A 17,973-nucleotide genomic window follows, 5' to 3' on the forward strand; every position below is an offset into this window, starting at 1 on the left:
TCACCCTACACGGCACTGTTTGTATTTCCCTACTAGGAGTACAGTTTAGCTTACAGAAAATGTTTTTTCTTTTTAAACTGTTATGTTCTCATCCAAGGGGTTTTTGTTTCTCTCCAACCACTCTGAACTGCTGTTCACCCCATTTTCAACTTTTGCTCCGAAGTGGTAATTAAAGAGATGTATCCGACAGCTGTTGCATAAAAAAATCAGGCAGGCTCACAACGGCCCAGCTGAAATAAATTGCTAGGTGTCTATTAAGCACTTCATTAATTTGGGTTCTGACCCATGTCTTGTTGAAAACATGCATCAGCGCTTTGCAAATACGGGGAATATTTTATATGGCATCCTCGTGCTTTTAACTGCGAGAGAGAGAAGATATTTCACCTCAAATGCCACTCATTAATCGTAATGCTATTTGGCAAATATTGCCCTTTCATTAGTTCGTTTTCTCTGTGAATGTACTTTCAGGACCCACGTAAAATTTCAGAATGTTTTAAGATTTTGAGGGGTTGCTCAGCACCATACAAAATTAAGTTGGGTTTTAATCTCCATGGCGAGGCTCTGTGAATGGCAAACCTTGAGCCTGAGCATAAATTTGAATCACTGTTCCTTTTATTTCTTGTGTATGAGGCGTGATAACTGGAGTGTTTTTCAGAGTCACATATCCAAGCAATTGGACTCCTGTTCATAAACTTATGTTCAATCTTCTTTTTCTTTTCCTTTTGGGTTATGCTGGGAGCTCTCTGCAGAACAAGTTCCACAAAATGCTGCTGTGCTTGCAGAGAGAAACCCATTACAGCAGGCTCATGAAAGAAAAGTGAGTCACCTTCTTCCAGGGAGACTTTCTGGTTTTCCCTTTCAAATACAAGAAATGCTGCTGCTGAGATATTTCACTTCTGAGGCTTTGTGGCAAGCAGCTAGTGGCCATTGATACCACTCCGACTACTCTGAGGCAGCGGATTTCCCAAGGAGAAAGATATCTGCAATCCCTGTGCTGACATGAATTGATTTTCACCGTGGCTACAAAGTACAGCTGAAGCTGGACTGGAATCTGCGTGATCTCAGATGATGATAGCATTATCACAAGTGTGTGGTTTGGCTTGACAAAGACAGCTCACACCTGTCATGGCACCAGTCATGGTCGGGTTTAGCTTCTCCCTACATACAACAGCATCACGTTGGATGCTTTAGCTTCCTTCTCTCCTCTATTGACGTGACCACGTTCCTTAGGAAGAACAACATTTTGCTATCATTTGTTAGTGCCCTGACCCCGATTCTTCTGTTGGCAGCCCTTTCAGGATGGAGAGTGAGTGAAAACTGTGCCATGCTGTTGTCTGGCGTGAAGGAGCTGCCCTGAGTGAGCTGCTCGGTGGCGATGTTACCCATACACAGACTCGAAGGCCCACTAAAGGAGCTACACAAATCCAGCTGAGCTGCAATGAAAACACGAGTTAATGACTTTGTATCCTCCTGCGAGAGCCCCGGTTGCAGCTCTGCTGATTCCTAGAGATGCCAGCATGACACTTTTGATACACTCTAACTAAGAAATTCTTTGGTGTCAGTGAATGACCCTACCTTGATGTTCAAAGTGGCACGTACACAGAACTGGCAATTCAAATTAAATGTGTTTTTGCAGGTTTTTAACCGCTGGAAATATTCAGAAATACAGAGCTGCCACTCGCTTTGATGTGTAGGTGGATCAGCAACAGTTTCCTTGGGGTCTTACCAGTCTGAGAAAGGAGCATTTGTGTCAGCTCCCTAACACCGGGCTCCCACTGACACGGAACAGCACAGAGCTGCTCCAGCAGAACCTCAGTGCACAACAGGACGGGTGCAAACTCTTAATTAAAGTGTATAAAATGGAAAAACAAAAACAAAGCCACGTCACGTCACACAACAAATCCTCAGTGCCTGAAACAGCTCAAGAAACCTGCCAGCAGGAAAAAGAAGAACAAGCCCCCAGAATACCCCAAACTAATTTCTCAACAAAAGACTTACAAGATCGTGTTTTCACAGTGGTTTCAAAGCGAAAAGCAAGCTTTAGTGTTGCTGCCTTTACAGAGGTATTCATGGAGCAGCAGTAACCTTAGCCCAGAGACAAAATGTTCGAAACTAGCTGATAGCTTCCAAAGGGAAATAAAGCTGCTTTTCTGCCTCACAAATCCTGCTGGCTGCCAGTGTTGACACAAAACTCACTCTGAATGCTCAGCAAGCTCGCTAGGGTGGTGTAGTTGTTTTGTTTGTGTACAGGCGTGGCAAGTTTCCTACCAGAGCTGCTACCACATTTAAATGATCTTGGCAAAAGCAAGGCGGGCAGGATGCATTGTGAAGGAGGGCCAGGTCATTGCCTGGCAGGCGATTACCCTTTTTTTTTTTTTTTTAAAGTCCAGAACACATTTTTCCAGCCTCTGCTAAATGTTACTATTTCTGATGATTTCTGAAGTAGGTAAAATGGTAAGAGTGTTAGAAGAGAGATAAACAAGGACTCTGAAAAAAAGGCTCACTCTGACCTTGAGACAGAACACGGAGGGCTCTCCAGGCTGGTTTTTCTTCCTCATTACAACCATTCACGGCAGACACAATACTTACAATTTCTGAAAGGTAGTGTAAAAGTCAGAGAATTTCAAACGCTAGCAGGGAAGACTTAAAACCGAGGAGTATTTTCCTGGATCTACAGTGAGTCTGCAGGTGGAACAATAGCATATAAATCTATCCAAACGGACCTTCAAAGGAAGGAGAAATGTCTTTCAGACTAAGTGTATCTAAATGAAAGACCTAGTCATGCGAGGAGCCAGAAAAAAAGGGAAAGTAACACCTAAATTACACGGAAAGTTGATGGCATTCAAAGTCTAGTAGAGCTGGCTACCAGACAGAGCCTGTAAGGCTGGGAGTGACTGCTGGCCCTAGCAAGGACAGCCATGGGGAAACGCCAGGAGATCACTGTGCCAATTAGCACTTCTCATAGCAACTCTCCACATCAGGTTTTAATGACAATTCTCTTTGAATTCTCTCTGAAAATTGAATGGAAGTGCACTTCCTCTTTTAAGATGTGAAGGGGTCTTGTGTTTGGGTTGGTCTTGTATGGGATTGCATGCTACTGCAGAAGCAGGTTTCATGCTCTGCCTTGCTGTAAACATCATGCCCTCAGAAGAGCAAAACTTTATTCTTATAATCCATTGGTCTCCAAAAGCAAATCCAGCAGCTTAAATGCTCCATGTAGTCTGAATGTCTCGCACTTAGGGTTCCTCCATCTCCTTTCCACTCCCACCATCTCATTTTCTGATGAAAGGTGAAAGCTCTGCAGTGCTCAGGGGCATCCCTGGAGCAGTACGACTTGAGTTGATGGAGGAAGCAAATCCCACAGGGGTGAATCTCTCCCAGGCTGCACCCTCCTGGTAAGTGCTTCTCACCTGCAGAAGCAGGGCTCAGCACACATGCCTGTGCTGCCAGGAGAAGGTGGTCTCTGTGGTCGGTTCATGCCGGCAGCCTGCAGCTTCACAAAGATGAAGTCCACGTTTCAGATCTTAGCCAGACTCCCTCAGCAGCTGCTGCAGGCCGTGCGATGGATATTTCATTTGATTATGATGGGAAACTCCAGTTTGCAAGTAATGAACGTGTTGATTCAGCCTGAATGTTTTCAGTCCACCTACGCAGCACTTTCACAATGTAGTGTCTATTGCTGCTGTTGATGAGCGCGTTGCTTTGGCTTTGCTAGGTAACTAATTAGTGAAATTGCTTCCAAGCCCCACACCGTGCACGTCAGCCAGAGCCACCCCAAAGTAGGGTGGTTTTAAAAATCATGCTAGTGACCCTCTGCAAAGGGCGGTTCTGAAATCACGCTTCCTGCCTGCAGATCGGGAATTGAACTACAACTGCTTTGCAAACGTCAGCTGCTTTCTAGTGGCTATGCTCGATAGGAAAGTGTAATTGGAATATATACTTTGGAATCCAGCTGGCTACAAATCACTCTGCAAAGCGATACACAGATGACATGCCACCTGGGAAGCAATTCAACGCTTGCTGAAATTCAGCGAAAGATGGCAACTGTGTACAGGACACTAACAGCAAAACTCTACTAGACACAAAGCCAGAAGCACAGCACCAAATGCCACTAAACAAAAATTATACATTTTGCAGTATTAGAACTTGCTCTCAAAGTTATCCAGAATGCTCAAAGCTTTGTCGGCACTATTTTATACACACATATATATATATATTTTATATATATATATATATATATATTTTTTTTTTTTTAAGGAATCTATGAACTATTAAAATCAAGACAACACAGTCAAAAATTCTACTGGTAGCAGGTCCTAGCTGAATGAGACAAGTTAAAAATACATTTTATTTTCCCTTGTTTGAGTTTTAGGAAGAGCCAGTGTGACAGAACAATTTTGGACACGAAAGGAAATAAATACAAGAAGGCGAAGGAAACAAACTTCTCCATTCTTCATTTTGCTCTGTAACAACTCTCAGCTCAATCTACTCCCTTCCTGCAAAAACTCATTCAACCTTCAGAGCTGCTCAGTAAGCAAATCTGCATTATGCACCTGTGAACTAATATAGTCAGTAATTATTATAAAGGAATTAGAAAATGATCTGGGCATCAGTGTTTGACAATGGTTTCCAAATGGTTTTTGTACTGTAGGGTGAACTATAACTTCCACTCTCAACAGGCACTGAAATGAAAGACAATCTTCAGGTCTTGTGTGTACTGTAAATTTTATCAATAGTTTGCGTGTTTGTAAAGGTTATTTTTAAAAGTATTTGCTCATTTGTTTGTTGATATTCTGTTTTACTAAAAAATAATATATTAAGCAGATAAAGTGGAATTTGGGTTGGTCGGTTTTATTCCTGACTTTAGGAACTATGAAGAATGCAAACCTGATGGTACAGGAGCAACACGGAACTAGGGAGATGTGCAGTACTAAAACACAGCCTTTTCCCTGCTGAGCCTCCCTTCTGCTGTATTCAAAAGCTCTTTGCTTCTGATGGAATACCCAGGAGCCAGGTTTTGATCTCAGTCAGGGAGGTCTAGGTTTACCTCATTGTAATGGAGATCAGAGTCTTGACTAAATATTCCATAAATACACCCATATAAACCTGATACCAACTAGCACGTGAGAACAAGACTAGCATCTGAATGTGTTTATTTTCATTTGTAGTTTGCGTGGTAAATTTACTGCAACGATATGTGCTTTTTCTCCTGTTCTTACATTTTTTTTTTTTCCCCAAACTTTATTCTTCAAGAACATTATTGATTTCTCTCCTCTCTAATGCTGTATGATCCAGCAAGCCAAAGAGGACCATTTCAATGGTGAGGAATGGATCAGGACACAGCCCTGGGCAGCAGAACTAAAAAAAAGTCCATTTCTGGCTGAGTTTGTTGCCTTAATAGCACTACAGTTGCATCTGAAGAAACCAAAACTCTTTTCAGAGACTACTGTCAGAAGCAGTGGGTGTGAAGAGATGCCTACCTGAAGACGGCAAGGCTCAGGGACCAGAGCACTAGTGGTTTCCTCAGTTCAAATTTTGCTCGCTTGTTCATTAGGTGCCGGCCACCAAATATAAAGGCAGCATACAGTGCTGAAAATAGGAATGATTTCTTCCTGCAAAACAAAAACAAAAAAGCACCTGTCAAGTGTTGCGTTAGTACCAGACAGATAGAAAATAAGTGCCACGTGCTCGTGCATTTCTGTGGAAGGAAACTCCATTGAGGACGTTCCTGCAGCCCAGTAGAGACCCTGTTACTGCACCAACCTACACGCCTGCACGTAGGTCTAGGTATTACTGCAAGCAAAACTGCAGTTCTCCTGGAAAAGGAGAGCCAAATTTGGTTCCTCATCTGTCCCAGTTTGTGTAGACTGTTCTTCTGTGAAGATTATAGACGCAGCATAGCCCGTGCGGGTCCTTTGCTCAGACACACCTCCACAAACACAACACGGTCAACACTTTGTACCAACTGTTTTTTTCGTGGCTCATTCACTATTGCCATATCATGTTTTGTGCTACCTGGCCACTTTCTTTCCCACTGTTTCCTCCAAGAGGACAATTAGAGGCCTTGAGCATCGCAACCCAATAGGAAGAGACCCACGAGCAGCAGAGCACCACCAGCCCCATGAAGCTGCGACGACACCGAGCGGGTTGCCCTCTTTCAATGGTCGGTTCAAGAAACCCAGTGAATGTGCTGAAAGATTGAGCAGGGCTCTGCAGAGGAACCTCAGTGATACTGGTAAAATTGCAAGCCTGATTTTTAAAACCGCCTGCTAGTAGCCCAGCTCAGCAATAAGCAGCAAGCATTTGACCTCTGCTGCTGTAACTCATTGTAGATCAACCATCAGAGGTCAAAAATAGACTCAGTCTGGGATTCCTTCCCACACATCACTCTGTTACACTGAGTAATACTTAATGCACCATTAATGCACGGCTCCAAGGCAGGTGGCCTGCCCTGACTGGGTGGCTATATATTTAGGAACACATTTTTCTCTCCAAAAGCTGTAATTATATACACAAATATCAGCAGACTATGGCTGTGCACCAGGAGGTGCTGGTTCTTTCTGCATCCCCACAAGAAAGACACAAACACGCTCAAGAATTCATTAATCTGATGGCACAACTGCAGTTCGGTGCGGCTGGAGGTGAGCAAATGTTTGCTAACCAGCTTGGGTAGCGACGAACAGCTCCAACCTTGCTCATGCTGATGTGCCCAGCTGCTAAGGCAAAACTTCAGGGCTACGGGACAGGAGGGGACTCCCCTGACATTCAGGCAGTTGAATGAGGTCAGCAGCTACACAGCCACAAGAGCTGCAGCTCGTTTAATTAGAACAGATAAACCTGAGGTCACTTTTAGCAGCTTTCTAACGAGTTCAGCACCGTTGGTAAAAGGCATTCCCCCAGCAAACAGCGCGGTGCTGGTGCTGCCAGCCACGAGGTTCGACGGCACGCGGGGAGCGGGCTGCACTGTAATGTGTCAGTACTACTGTCTACAGTTACTGCATTACTACAGTTTGGAGAAACTAAACAGAGCAGAACACCAGCAAAAAAAAAAATATAAGTAAATAAACCTTGAAACTTCAAAGAAAAAAAAAAATCCCCCAAAGTAACGCAGTGGCAGACTCGCATCCAGTAGCTTCAGCGCTAGCACATTCATGTGTTTGTCGTCAACGCTGTGCTGCAGGGTAGACATGAAGACAAGGCTGCCAAATCCTCCACATTTTTCTGGCATTTCTGTTTCTCACAGTTGTCTCCCACCTTCCTACATTTTCAGACTTCGGGGACTAAGTACTATCTATACTGAATACAACTCCATGTTTTGCAATTAAAGGTGCCAGCTCGTTCCCCCAGAAGGGAGGCAGGGGAATTTTCTAGAGAAGCTGTAGGATGCTCTGCTCGGTCTGGGGATCACTGCGAAAAGGGGAATGCAGATTTTGGAGCTACAGGCTGAAAAGGTGAGGGATGTTTTGATGCTTCTTGCACCCAGGGGCACACTGATGGAGGACTTGGGCTGCCCACACTGCACAGAGCTTCGGTCATGTCCTCCAAAATCCCCCAGCAGGGACAGGCAGCACTGTCATCATCGGGGCCACAGGCCACCGTGTCTGGTTCTCCCTTTACACAGTGAACACTGAAGAGAGGTTTTGTGTTTTATTGCATCCTCATGGATGGAAGTTTGTGCACTGATGTGCTTTTTAGGAGCTCAGATCCTTCATTAGAAGAGCAATGGAGGCAGGAAAGAAGAAAATGAAAAAATAACTGATTGAGAAGAGGGAGGCAGAAGAAGTTGATTTATGAAATACTGTAAGTATGAAAAATACCACAGCATTCAAAAATGACAGACCGAGGCCTTGCGGTGAGCCTTGTGCACAACGGCGTGAGCCATCCTGGCACCTCTGACACGAAGCGAGAGAGCCCTGAGTATTGCCGTGCCTCTGGCGAGGGGCTGAAGCCCAGCTACACTGTTGTCGTTTACTTATCCCGAAAATAGCAGCCTGAGTCACTATTGTAGCTCTCTCTGACGCTAAGGAGTAAACTGACATAGGTATAGACTATAAAATACAATATTTCCAAAGCATTTTCTTTAATGGTTAAGGAAAAGCCTTGTAAGAACACTCAAAGGACAGCCTTTGCTGATCTATTAACTATCAGCTCTAACATAACACAGGATTACCCCCCTAACTGCATTCAGCAGGGGCACAGGAAAGTGAAGCAGTGTTCTCCACCTCTATTTACCTTCTATAGGTTTTTAGAAATGTTTCTTATCAAGACGTATATACTTTGCACCGGCAGAGCTCATTCTTAAATTCATTACCACTTCTGCACAGGCTGTTAAGGGAGCACAACAGGTAAAAAAAACACACTGCAGTTGCCAGAGCAGAGTGCTTCTGGCAAGGAAACAGGCAATTTCAGCCTTCTGATGTTTTTCTTTTGACATTCTTCATCAGCATTTCATTTGCGTTTGTGAAATAATAGATTTCACTAAAAAAAGGATAAGAAAAATGCAGGATGCTTCGTAAGATGACAGATAGGACGCTTTCCTTACCTGTTTCTCACAGCTTTCAGCAAAAAACAATAACAACCAATCGTGTATTTTACTGAAACTCCAAACTTGAGAGCCTAATTACAGTGCTTCAGCCGAAACCAGTGTACATCACACAGCACATCCACGTCTGCAGTCCACCAGCAGCGCCTGGTAGCCTTGGCAAAGCTGCTTTCTCTCTGATGCTTGTTTAAATATCACACCTTCTGTATGTACAAAAAAAAAAAGGGTGCGAAAACGCTTCACAGTCTCTCAGGGTGTCTACTTCAGAAACGCTGTCAAAGCAAACCTTTCTCTCCCTCTTCCTAAATTCAGCTCTGACAGAACAGCACAAAGAGACGCAATGTGTGGATGTGTCAGATCTGCATATGGAAACACAACCCGTGCTCCTGGGCTTGATCTGCACTTCTGCCCTCGCTTCCCATCGACCATGCCAGCCCTCATGATGGAGCAACTGGGAAATGGAGACGAGGAAGACCAGTCCGCTAGGCACACGCCAAGACAGCGTGATTTACTCCCACAGCTAAACATCCTTTGACATTTATATTTAGAGCAGCACGGACGACAGTCAGACACGCGTAGGTGACTCACTAGTGATGCTCGTTGACGTAACAGGCTACTGGGGAGTGTACGGGGACGCATCTCAGCGTGATCAGCTGGTCCCCTGATCTCCAAAACCTGCCTTTCAAGGAGCACTGGGCAGGGGCTAGAGATACCTCTAGAGGACCTACAGATAGTCCCTGTTCCTCATCTGCCAGCCTGCGTGGGCATAACTTCTGGGGAGGCAGGGTCTGGCTGCAAAGGGCCATACCCACCCGAGCCCTATAAGCCACAAACCACGATGTATGCAGCTAGGGAAGAAAACAACAACAGTTTTTTTTGTTTTTTTGTTTTTTTCCATGCTTTCCCCTTGTAGGGAAAATGTAAGAGCTGTATAGCTGTGTAAAGGTGAGAAAATGAAGTTAAAATTCAGGGATGATTTTTTTTACATGGAAGAGGCAAACTCAGCCCCAAAGGACATGAAGTCTCTTCATCTTTATAACCTCATATAGGCTTAATGGAACAAATCATAAAACCTTTAAAATGTATACACTGCAATCCCACGTTATCAGCATCAACATGACAGAAAATTACTCCTCAAATGGAAAGGACTTCAGAAAACAGTCCCCCAATCTGTGGGCTTTGAAACGAGACAGTTTCAAAACTGTGGGTTTAGAAAAGTTTCTTGTCACTGAAGGCAAAGCAGCTTCGTCTCTGTCTCTGTCCCAGATTTCCTCCACTTCTACACTGTGTTTTGAATGGGGACCCACCTGGTGGAGATGGTGGGTGATGGTGGTCACCTGTGTGCTTTTACCTAGCACAGACATGGAAAGGAAACTACCCAGCAATGGAAATTAATGCAGAGACCTGTGGTTACCAGAGGTAGTAGCAGCAGAGTGTCCCGTTGGGCCCACTGTGGGTTTCTCCAGGCTTTGCTGGGGCTTTCACGAAATTGCTGAAGCGATGGCAGAGACCTAGGACATTAATGTAGGTCACAGGCACTGCAGCTCTGATGAAAAGCTACAGCACTTTCACTCCTAATTTCGTCAACGTAATTTTAAACCTCTGGCCTCTACTGTAAAAACCTGGAGCTAGTAAACACACTCAACTACAAGTGAACTCGGGGACTACTAACCTACATCTCTCCCAGTTAAAGCCACACTGTACACAGGTCTCACCTGGAAGCAGTTAAGGATGATGCACGTGGAGTTATTTCATATAGACAAGGCCTGAAAATAACAAGATCTCCATATCGCCTTGCTCATTTGATCTTTTTTATCTGATCAAATGAATCAATGGCTATGGCATTTAATACATTTATACTTTAAGTAGTACATCAACGTAAGGCCTTCAGATGCAGGAGGACCCCTGAAGCAATTCATGAATGTTATTTGTATAGGCAAGTGCTGCTTGAGTCACCGCTCTGGGGACAGATATTTATTTAACAGGACACAACACAACACTAGAAATAATGCATCAGCAAGAATACTTTACTAACACTACCTTTGCCCCTGCATCTGCAGGAATGTCTGTGTGCTGCAGTGAGGTCAGGTCTCTCTGCCTTTGCAAATGCAATAGTTGTGGAAATAGTAACTGTTGGATCTCAAAAGATATTGAAGTGGGAAAAAAAAAAGTAGTTGTTCAAAATGAAACAGGAAAAATGAAGTGACTGCAAGTAAGCGGTGTGTTGTTGTTCTGTCTGTCCTAAAAGACGTTCCAGCAAACGTTGCTCCCTTCCAGCCTTCTGCAACACTACCTCAAAATGATGTTGGTACAACTGCCACTGGATTGCAAAACACAAACAAATAAAAAACATTTTGATTTTCCTGAGAGGGTTCCTAGCCAAAAGAGACATGTCAGATTCTCCTCTGGAGCAGAGTGTAACCGTAGAAACAGGGCAGCCACGCGTCCTGTACAAATAAGCCCTTATAGCTCTGGCTCGGTGATCACCTTTGGACAGGATCACTTCATAACTCTTTCAGTGCTGGCAAAATTTAGATTATCCCCGAGGAAGCCAAACTGGGGGGACGCCTGAAAAGCACAGAAAATTATAATATACACTCTCCAGACTTCTCCTCCCCATCTGAAGACCTAGACCCAGAGAGAGGAATCTGAGCATGCCAGGGACGCCATTTTGTGGCCTAGGCCTGATTAAAGGGGGATACTGGTACCACAGACATCCCAGCAATGGAGCTGAGGAGTAAAGTGTCTTGCTTTCTAACCTTTTAAATACTTACTGACCCGTGGAGGAGGTGGGAGAGAACAGAGTTCACAAAAAGGGCCATTTGGGGCTGAGAAAGAAACGAAGGAATATTTTTCATTATCTATCCGTGAAGAAAAATCAGGTCACCTGGAGAACAGCTACCTGCCCTGACCGGTCCTGCAGTTCCTTTTGATGCATGATGTCAAGAACTTCTTGATGTATCTAATAAAATCTCAAGACATCTGACCTTCATCTACTGCTGAGATTAAGGACAAAGGACGCCGATGGAGAAGGTGCAGGCCTAACTCCTGACTGACATGAAACTAGCAAAGACCAGAAAAAATGGGGCAATCTTTTCAGCCACCTCTCTAAACCAGAGAACACCTCCAAATAGCTGGGTAGCAGGTCAGAGAAAACATAAGGGTGTTTCAGCAGTGCTCAAAACTTGCAACAGAGAGAAGTTTGAAGTAGCCACAAGGCAGGTTTACACGTTGCTGCCTCCTTACAACACCACGGGCCGCCACTTGTGCCACACAGCCACCAGCAGGGAATCATTAGTATGTAATGATCAGTAGTCATTACTGAGTGACACTTTCATGAAGTAAACTTCACTGCTATTTACGTAAGAATTTCACACTTTTTATCCCAGTGGAGGCTTCCGTCCCTGGAGTAATACATTAATAAATTTCCTACTACTTCCAGTCCATCAGCATTCCCGCGTCATTGGCCATGACCTGTAGCTTCCTCATTCAATCCAGAATCGGCCAACTTGAGATCAGCAAAATCAGTACCTTTGAAACAGGCCGTGGCACAGATAAAGGAAGAGGCAAGCTGGTCTGAACCCAGATAAGCTTACTGGGGAAGGAAACGTAAAACACCCTGACAAATACTGCCAATGGAGAACCAGAAGTGATTTTCTCGTTATGGTCACAGCTCTCAGGGCCCAATTTAGATGAAATGCAGGTGGCGGGATGACATTGTTAAAACCTGTGGTGGACATGGTGATGGGGCAGGAACACGGCAAACACCGTACAATCCCCAGCACCCCTTCCTCCATTAACCCCACAGCCAGGCTGTTTTCCAGGCTTTTACTGCAAACATCCTATTTGCAGTCCCGAGCCAGCCTGCAACGATAGGCATAAAGCAGCAGGAGTGGCACAAGGCAGTACAAAGTACACGGTATTAATGTGGCTTATCTATATCCTGTCAGCAATATGGTTATGACGGCTTGTCCTGGCTTTCCACCCCTGCCTAAAACTTCATGCTTGGCACAGGCACCTCATTAGAGGTGACGGGACCTGCCAGCTCTGCCCAGCCAAAGGGTTTGGGTCTTTCCTTTTGCTTCCACCCGCAAGGGCTCGGCTGTTCCCTGCCCTTAGTCACCGCCTCACCTAATTAGATGGGATGCTAAACTGCTTAGCAGTATTTCACTTTCCATCGCAGCATAAAGAACCCAGGTTACTAGAGGATTAGCAAGCGTAACGTTAAAGTGCTATGTACACATGGAGAGGAGCACATCCTGATCAGAGAGGGCCTGTTAAAATGGGATGTGCCCAAAGGAAAACGCGTGGATGTGAACCTGGGCCAGGATGGAAGTGGCTGCACACACGGTACTGCAAGAAGGAAAAAGGGCCTGGCCAGGAGGGAGCAGTAATTGACATGCAGCTCCTCAGGGCACACGGATAAATAGACCAAAGGAAGGAAATAAAACTCTTTTTAAACAATTTAAACGTAACAGTCAGAATTTAATGATAATGGTCATTAAGGAAAAAAAAAAAAAAAAAACAACACCAAAAAAAAACCAAACCACAATTAGTGTAAATGATAGAAAATTCTGTTAGCATGTCAGTGATACTACTTCAGATTTTTTAAAACAAAATGTGGTCTCCCAGGAAGGTAGGGAAATTAAATAAATGATCCAACCTTTGTTTTTTCCCAAAGGTCACACAACCAAAATTTGTTTTGCATCTCCAAACATATTCGTTTTGCTATCCTTTTTTTTTTTTTTTTTTTTTTTTTATTGGATAGTCCACCACCAATTCCCTCTGTACCTGTTGGGCTTTTGTCAAACTTCCCTCTGAGGCAGGTTTACTAACTTAGGGCTGGTCTTTAAAGCCGTTGAAAAAAAAAAAAAAAAAAAAAAAAAGAAAGAAAGAAAGAAAGAAAGAAAACTGTTCTAGTAAAGAGCCACGGTACTACTAAATTCATGTTTATGTCACAAAGAAGGTATAGCACAATGCCCTTTTGTTCTCACTGCAGCCTTACCCCATTCTTTCCCATGGCTTTTACAAGAGCACCAGCAAACTGGTGCCTCTTGCCTGGTTGCCTGGAGGCTGGGCACTCCGGTTCTGTGCGCATGTGCTCCATACCCACGAACAGCAGCGTGCTTTTCAAGTTTCTCTCCTTGGGAAAGGCAAATGCTATCTCTCTGAGGGTGGCAACGATCAACGCAACTGCATGCCTGCCACAAGCGCCCAGAGAAAAATGTGCAGCAATGTGTATTCAACAAGTTTTTCCACTTCCCTGACACCCTAGAGCAGTTTGCTAATGCTTACTGCTTTTCCTTTCTATTCCTTTCCCTTCACCTGTAGCCTGCTTTGAGATTAACAGCTCTGAGAGCAGTATAAATGCAGAGCAGAGTTTCACAATTACTCGGTGTTTGCACCAAGATTTCACTGCAGCATGTCTTCCAAAAGGCAGCCAGTCTCAAACCCAAACCGCCAAGGGGAAAGGTTTTATTCCCGCTCTAAGAGCCCGTGACAGTGACTACCTTTCCTCCCCATCACGGTTTTTATTTTGTCCATTTATTTTAATTTGCCTGGCTTCTGGATCAATGACTGACAAACACAGATGGGTGCCCTTGTGCCTCGCAGCTACCCCTGGAAATGCAAAAGCTGCTTCTCGCTAGCTGGCATGGCTGATGTGGCTGGCCGTGCAGAGGGAGGTGTGGCAGAGAAAGGCCTCTTGGCACAAAACCTTCAGGTGGCTGAGCTGCTCCTCCACACTTTTGCAGGGTGCCGGGCGCACGCTGCGGCCTCAGCTCCCCATCCTGCCCCACCCTGATAGCTTTTGCCCTACATAAAAGAAGGGCGTTACGTGGCCACCAACCAGGCAATGGACTTGACTTTGACTCCAGTCAGAGCCGTACCAGCTCTTACTACTTACACCGGTGTTTCCTTCTCCTTTGGAGGTGTATTTAAATAGTGTGCTGGTACACGCCACGCTCCCCGTAGCGCTGTGCCACGCTGCTCACTCCTCCACAGTGCTCTTGTTTGCTTGGATGGCAGGAAGGGTAAGTCCCACGTCGCTTCCCACTCGCTCCTGCTAAACACTACCTATAGTACTGATAGTAACCAAATAAGACTGATAATAATACGACCAGTAACGCACCAAGTGCTCCTGATAAATAACAAAGAAAACCGATTCACTAACCAAATAGGTAAACACGCTACCATCTGGCCCTAGGTAGTAGATCCAACCAACAGCACTGCTAACTTTGCATTCAAAGGAAGACTGCAAACTTCTGTGTATTTTTTTTTTTTTTGAGTAAAACTATATTCAAAGGATTTGGCTAAATTTGGAGCTCACACGGTGGGCTGGGCTTACACCCTTCTGAGAAGGCTCAAGAATCGCTTCTGTCAGCCCTGCTGAAATCTGCAGATGACAGGAGGTGTCAGTCAGCAAGAGCCGGGAGCTCCCAGGGACCAAGGAATTTCTACCTTAATTAATAACAAAAACAGCCAGCAGTGATGGGCCTATCTGAATTTAGTGGCTGTAATTATCCAACGGAGAAAATATTCTCCGGCACCTGCTTCTCTTTTTAAAATGTACAGAGACATTTTAAAACATTTTACTGGTGGCATACGTCCTGCAGCCAAAATGAGAATGTCCCGGTATGAAACTTAATCATCCAGCAGCTAATATAACTGAAAGGTGCCAGAATCCAGGCTTGACGTCCCGAGAGATGCTGGCATAACTTATCCTCATTTGCTGGCCCATTCTGGGCAGCGTGAACTCTCCTGGAAACTTTCCTCTGTCCAGGGCTCCCCAAACCCAAGGGTTTGGGGGACATTGCATTGGAGACAGCCCCAGGAAACACACGCACCGTGCTGTGGCTGTGAGTCAGGTCAGGCAGCTACAGAGCAAAGGCAGGGCCTTTCCTTCCCTCTCGTCAATGCCAGACTTGTTTAACCAGGCTCTCCTTGGCGAATTTGCTTTTACAATTAAGAAATGAAAAGGAAACATGCTTCCCTGCATTTAAAAAAAAAATAAGAATAAATACCGCAGCTGCCTTACACAAGTCATTTCCATTTCTGAGACTGGAAAAAGGCTTTGCTGCCTCTGCTTAAATACGGCGTTATTTTTCAGCCTTGGTTAATTTGGGAGAGGGGGAAGGAGTGAGTGTTTTACATGACTGAGGATCTTTGCATTCATATGAAATGATAAAATAACAAAGCAGCAGCGAGACAGTCGCCAGCACGCAGGCTGGGACGAAGCTATCACGACACCCACACCGGGTGGCTGATCTGAAGGACCGTGCACAAGCTGCACAGGCTTTAAATAAAAATAAATAAATAAAAAAGGATCCCTCCGTGCCTTAGGTAGGCTCTCGCAAGGCATCCCTGCAACATGTCTGTTAGCAAGGCCCGGCAGGCTGGGCTCACTCCTGCAGGAGGGGGAAGGTGAGGAAGGCGAGGAAAGCGTGCGATCCCTGGCACCAGCACAAACCCGCAGCCGCCAGCCAGGCCTGCCTGTGGGCTGGGAGGCGATTCCCAGCCACAGGGACACCCAAACTTCAGGAGACTCTGCTTTCGAAGTGCAAAAGGGTTTGCCTGCGTCGAAGATGGGGCTTGGGAAGCTGCGCCTCCCTCTCCCCGCTGGTTCGTGTCCCTTGGTGGCACAGCGAAGCCCCGGGCTTTGCCCAGGAGCAGCCGAGGGTGACTTTGCTCAGTGCTCCGCAGCAGCTCAGTGGCACAGAGGCAGTGTTGAAACGCCTCGCTTGGGCAACCCGCCCGAGCTGTGCCCGTGCCTGGATTCCTCGGCTTTTCTTTGCGTTCACTCAAACGCTTCGCTGCACCACTGCACGGATTTGGCTGACAACACCGTGTTTCTGGTAACGAAACAATAAACTATTTGCTAGCCCGTTGCAAGCAAATATGTCATTTGTAATTAGAGCAGGTGTTGGGTTTTTGCCTCGGTTTGCATCGGCGGTTATGCACTGCCACGGACCACGGCCAGAGCAAAGAGTGCAGGGTTTGGTGCTACGCTGTGTGTGCAGAGCGGAGCGAGAAAGGGAGCCTGGCTGTCACGCTGGAAATATTGGTGACCACAAGTTTTGACCACTTGATGCCGACAAGTCTCTGGCCGTCTCGCATCCCAAGGGACCCCACAGACTGCCAAGCCGTTGTCCGTTCCCATAAATTCACGTGTAGGAAAAGCACACTCCGAGCTTCTGCAGGGTCCTCCGTCTGTGGCAGTAAATACACCACGAACAAACAGCAGGAGCATGGGTTGCTGCAACGTATGGGGTGGGGAAAGTGGGAACAGCCCTTGCTCGGGGCGTAAGCATCTATCTCTTGCTACAGCTGGGAAATACAGCTCGGCAGCTCCCAGCCAAACCGAAACGCTGCAGGCAAAGCAGCTCTGCTGCCTATCAAATAACAAACAAATGTGTATCCCGTCTTCTTTACCTGCGTAGGCCAAGTGGGAAATAACAGAGTGAGGAGGCCAAAGGCTGCCAAAATAGCTGGTGAAACTGCAGAGAAGCTGGGAGTTCGCAGCCTTCTCCCACTGCCAGAGAAGTGCTTAGGTCTGGTCCAGCGCTCAGGGGCATTAATGGAAAATTCCCTTCCAGTTCACAGCACTTCAGGAAAGCTGCGTGTTCGCTGGTGGATGTTGCTTTTGTCATTTGCCACACCTAACTCCGACAGCAAAACTCGATAGCTTTAACAGTGTGACTTGATCTCCTGCTCCCCCAGTCCCTCTCCCAGTACCTCTCCTTGATTGAACAACCCTTCCTAAGGGATTCACTTGCAGCGATCTCTCCTTCTCTGTGACCTCCTCATGGGCAGACAACAGCTGAAAACGTCTGTTCCCCTTCCCTGAGGTTCCTCGAAATCTCTCTTTGTGTGTTCAATATTGTTCTTTGCTGATTTGGTTGGCAAGGCTGCCCTTCCCTGTGTGGGTGTGTTCGCTGTACCTATTTATCGCTTATTGAGTGAAAAAGAAACAGTCAAAAAAGTTGTCCCTCATCTACAAATTCCTTTTTGCAAGGGTGAGTTAAACAAGGGTGTCTCACGAGGGGAACTACGCATCAGGCCACATTCCAGTGCTGGTAACCTGGAGGAGTCAAGGCTCACCACTCACAAACTGTATTCCCATGCCAGTCGTCAGCAGGGAGCACGAAGGGCTATGGCTGCTGCTTGCCTTCCTGCTCGCTGCAAATCATGCTGCATCACTCCCACTGCCGGCACGCAGCTGGCGTCCACAAGGCCTGCTGCAGCTCCGGATGAGCTGAGGAGACCCAAGGCTGCTAAGAAATGTTCCAAGTGAAGCCAGAGCAAGGTGCTCTCTACTAAGGAAAACCAAACAAAAAAAGCAACAACAGGGAATTGCCTCTTTCTATTCTTTTTTGGCCTGTCCAATCCAGCTGAACCTGTTACCGTGCGTTTCACTGGCAGTGGTACAAGAC

At 45.8% G+C, this 17,973-nt stretch overlaps 1 protein-coding gene across 1 annotated transcript in view; it reads right to left on the reverse strand.

Annotated features, from left to right (window-relative positions):
- The window catches only part of ELOVL6 (ELOVL fatty acid elongase 6), a 59,481-nt gene that overhangs the window by 18,224 nt on the left and 23,284 nt on the right, over positions 1-17,973 (reverse strand). Inside the window, exon 2 of the mRNA XM_084518676.1 lies at positions 5,481-5,612. Within this exon, the coding sequence (XP_084374802.1) occupies positions 5,481-5,612 (132 nt within the window). The remainder of the gene's footprint in view (positions 1-5,480; positions 5,613-17,973) is intronic.

The sequence above is a fragment of the Aythya ferina genome (assembly GCF_964211825.1).
Source record: "Aythya ferina genome assembly, chromosome: 4".
Classification (NCBI taxonomy): domain Eukaryota; kingdom Metazoa; phylum Chordata; class Aves; order Anseriformes; family Anatidae; genus Aythya; species Aythya ferina.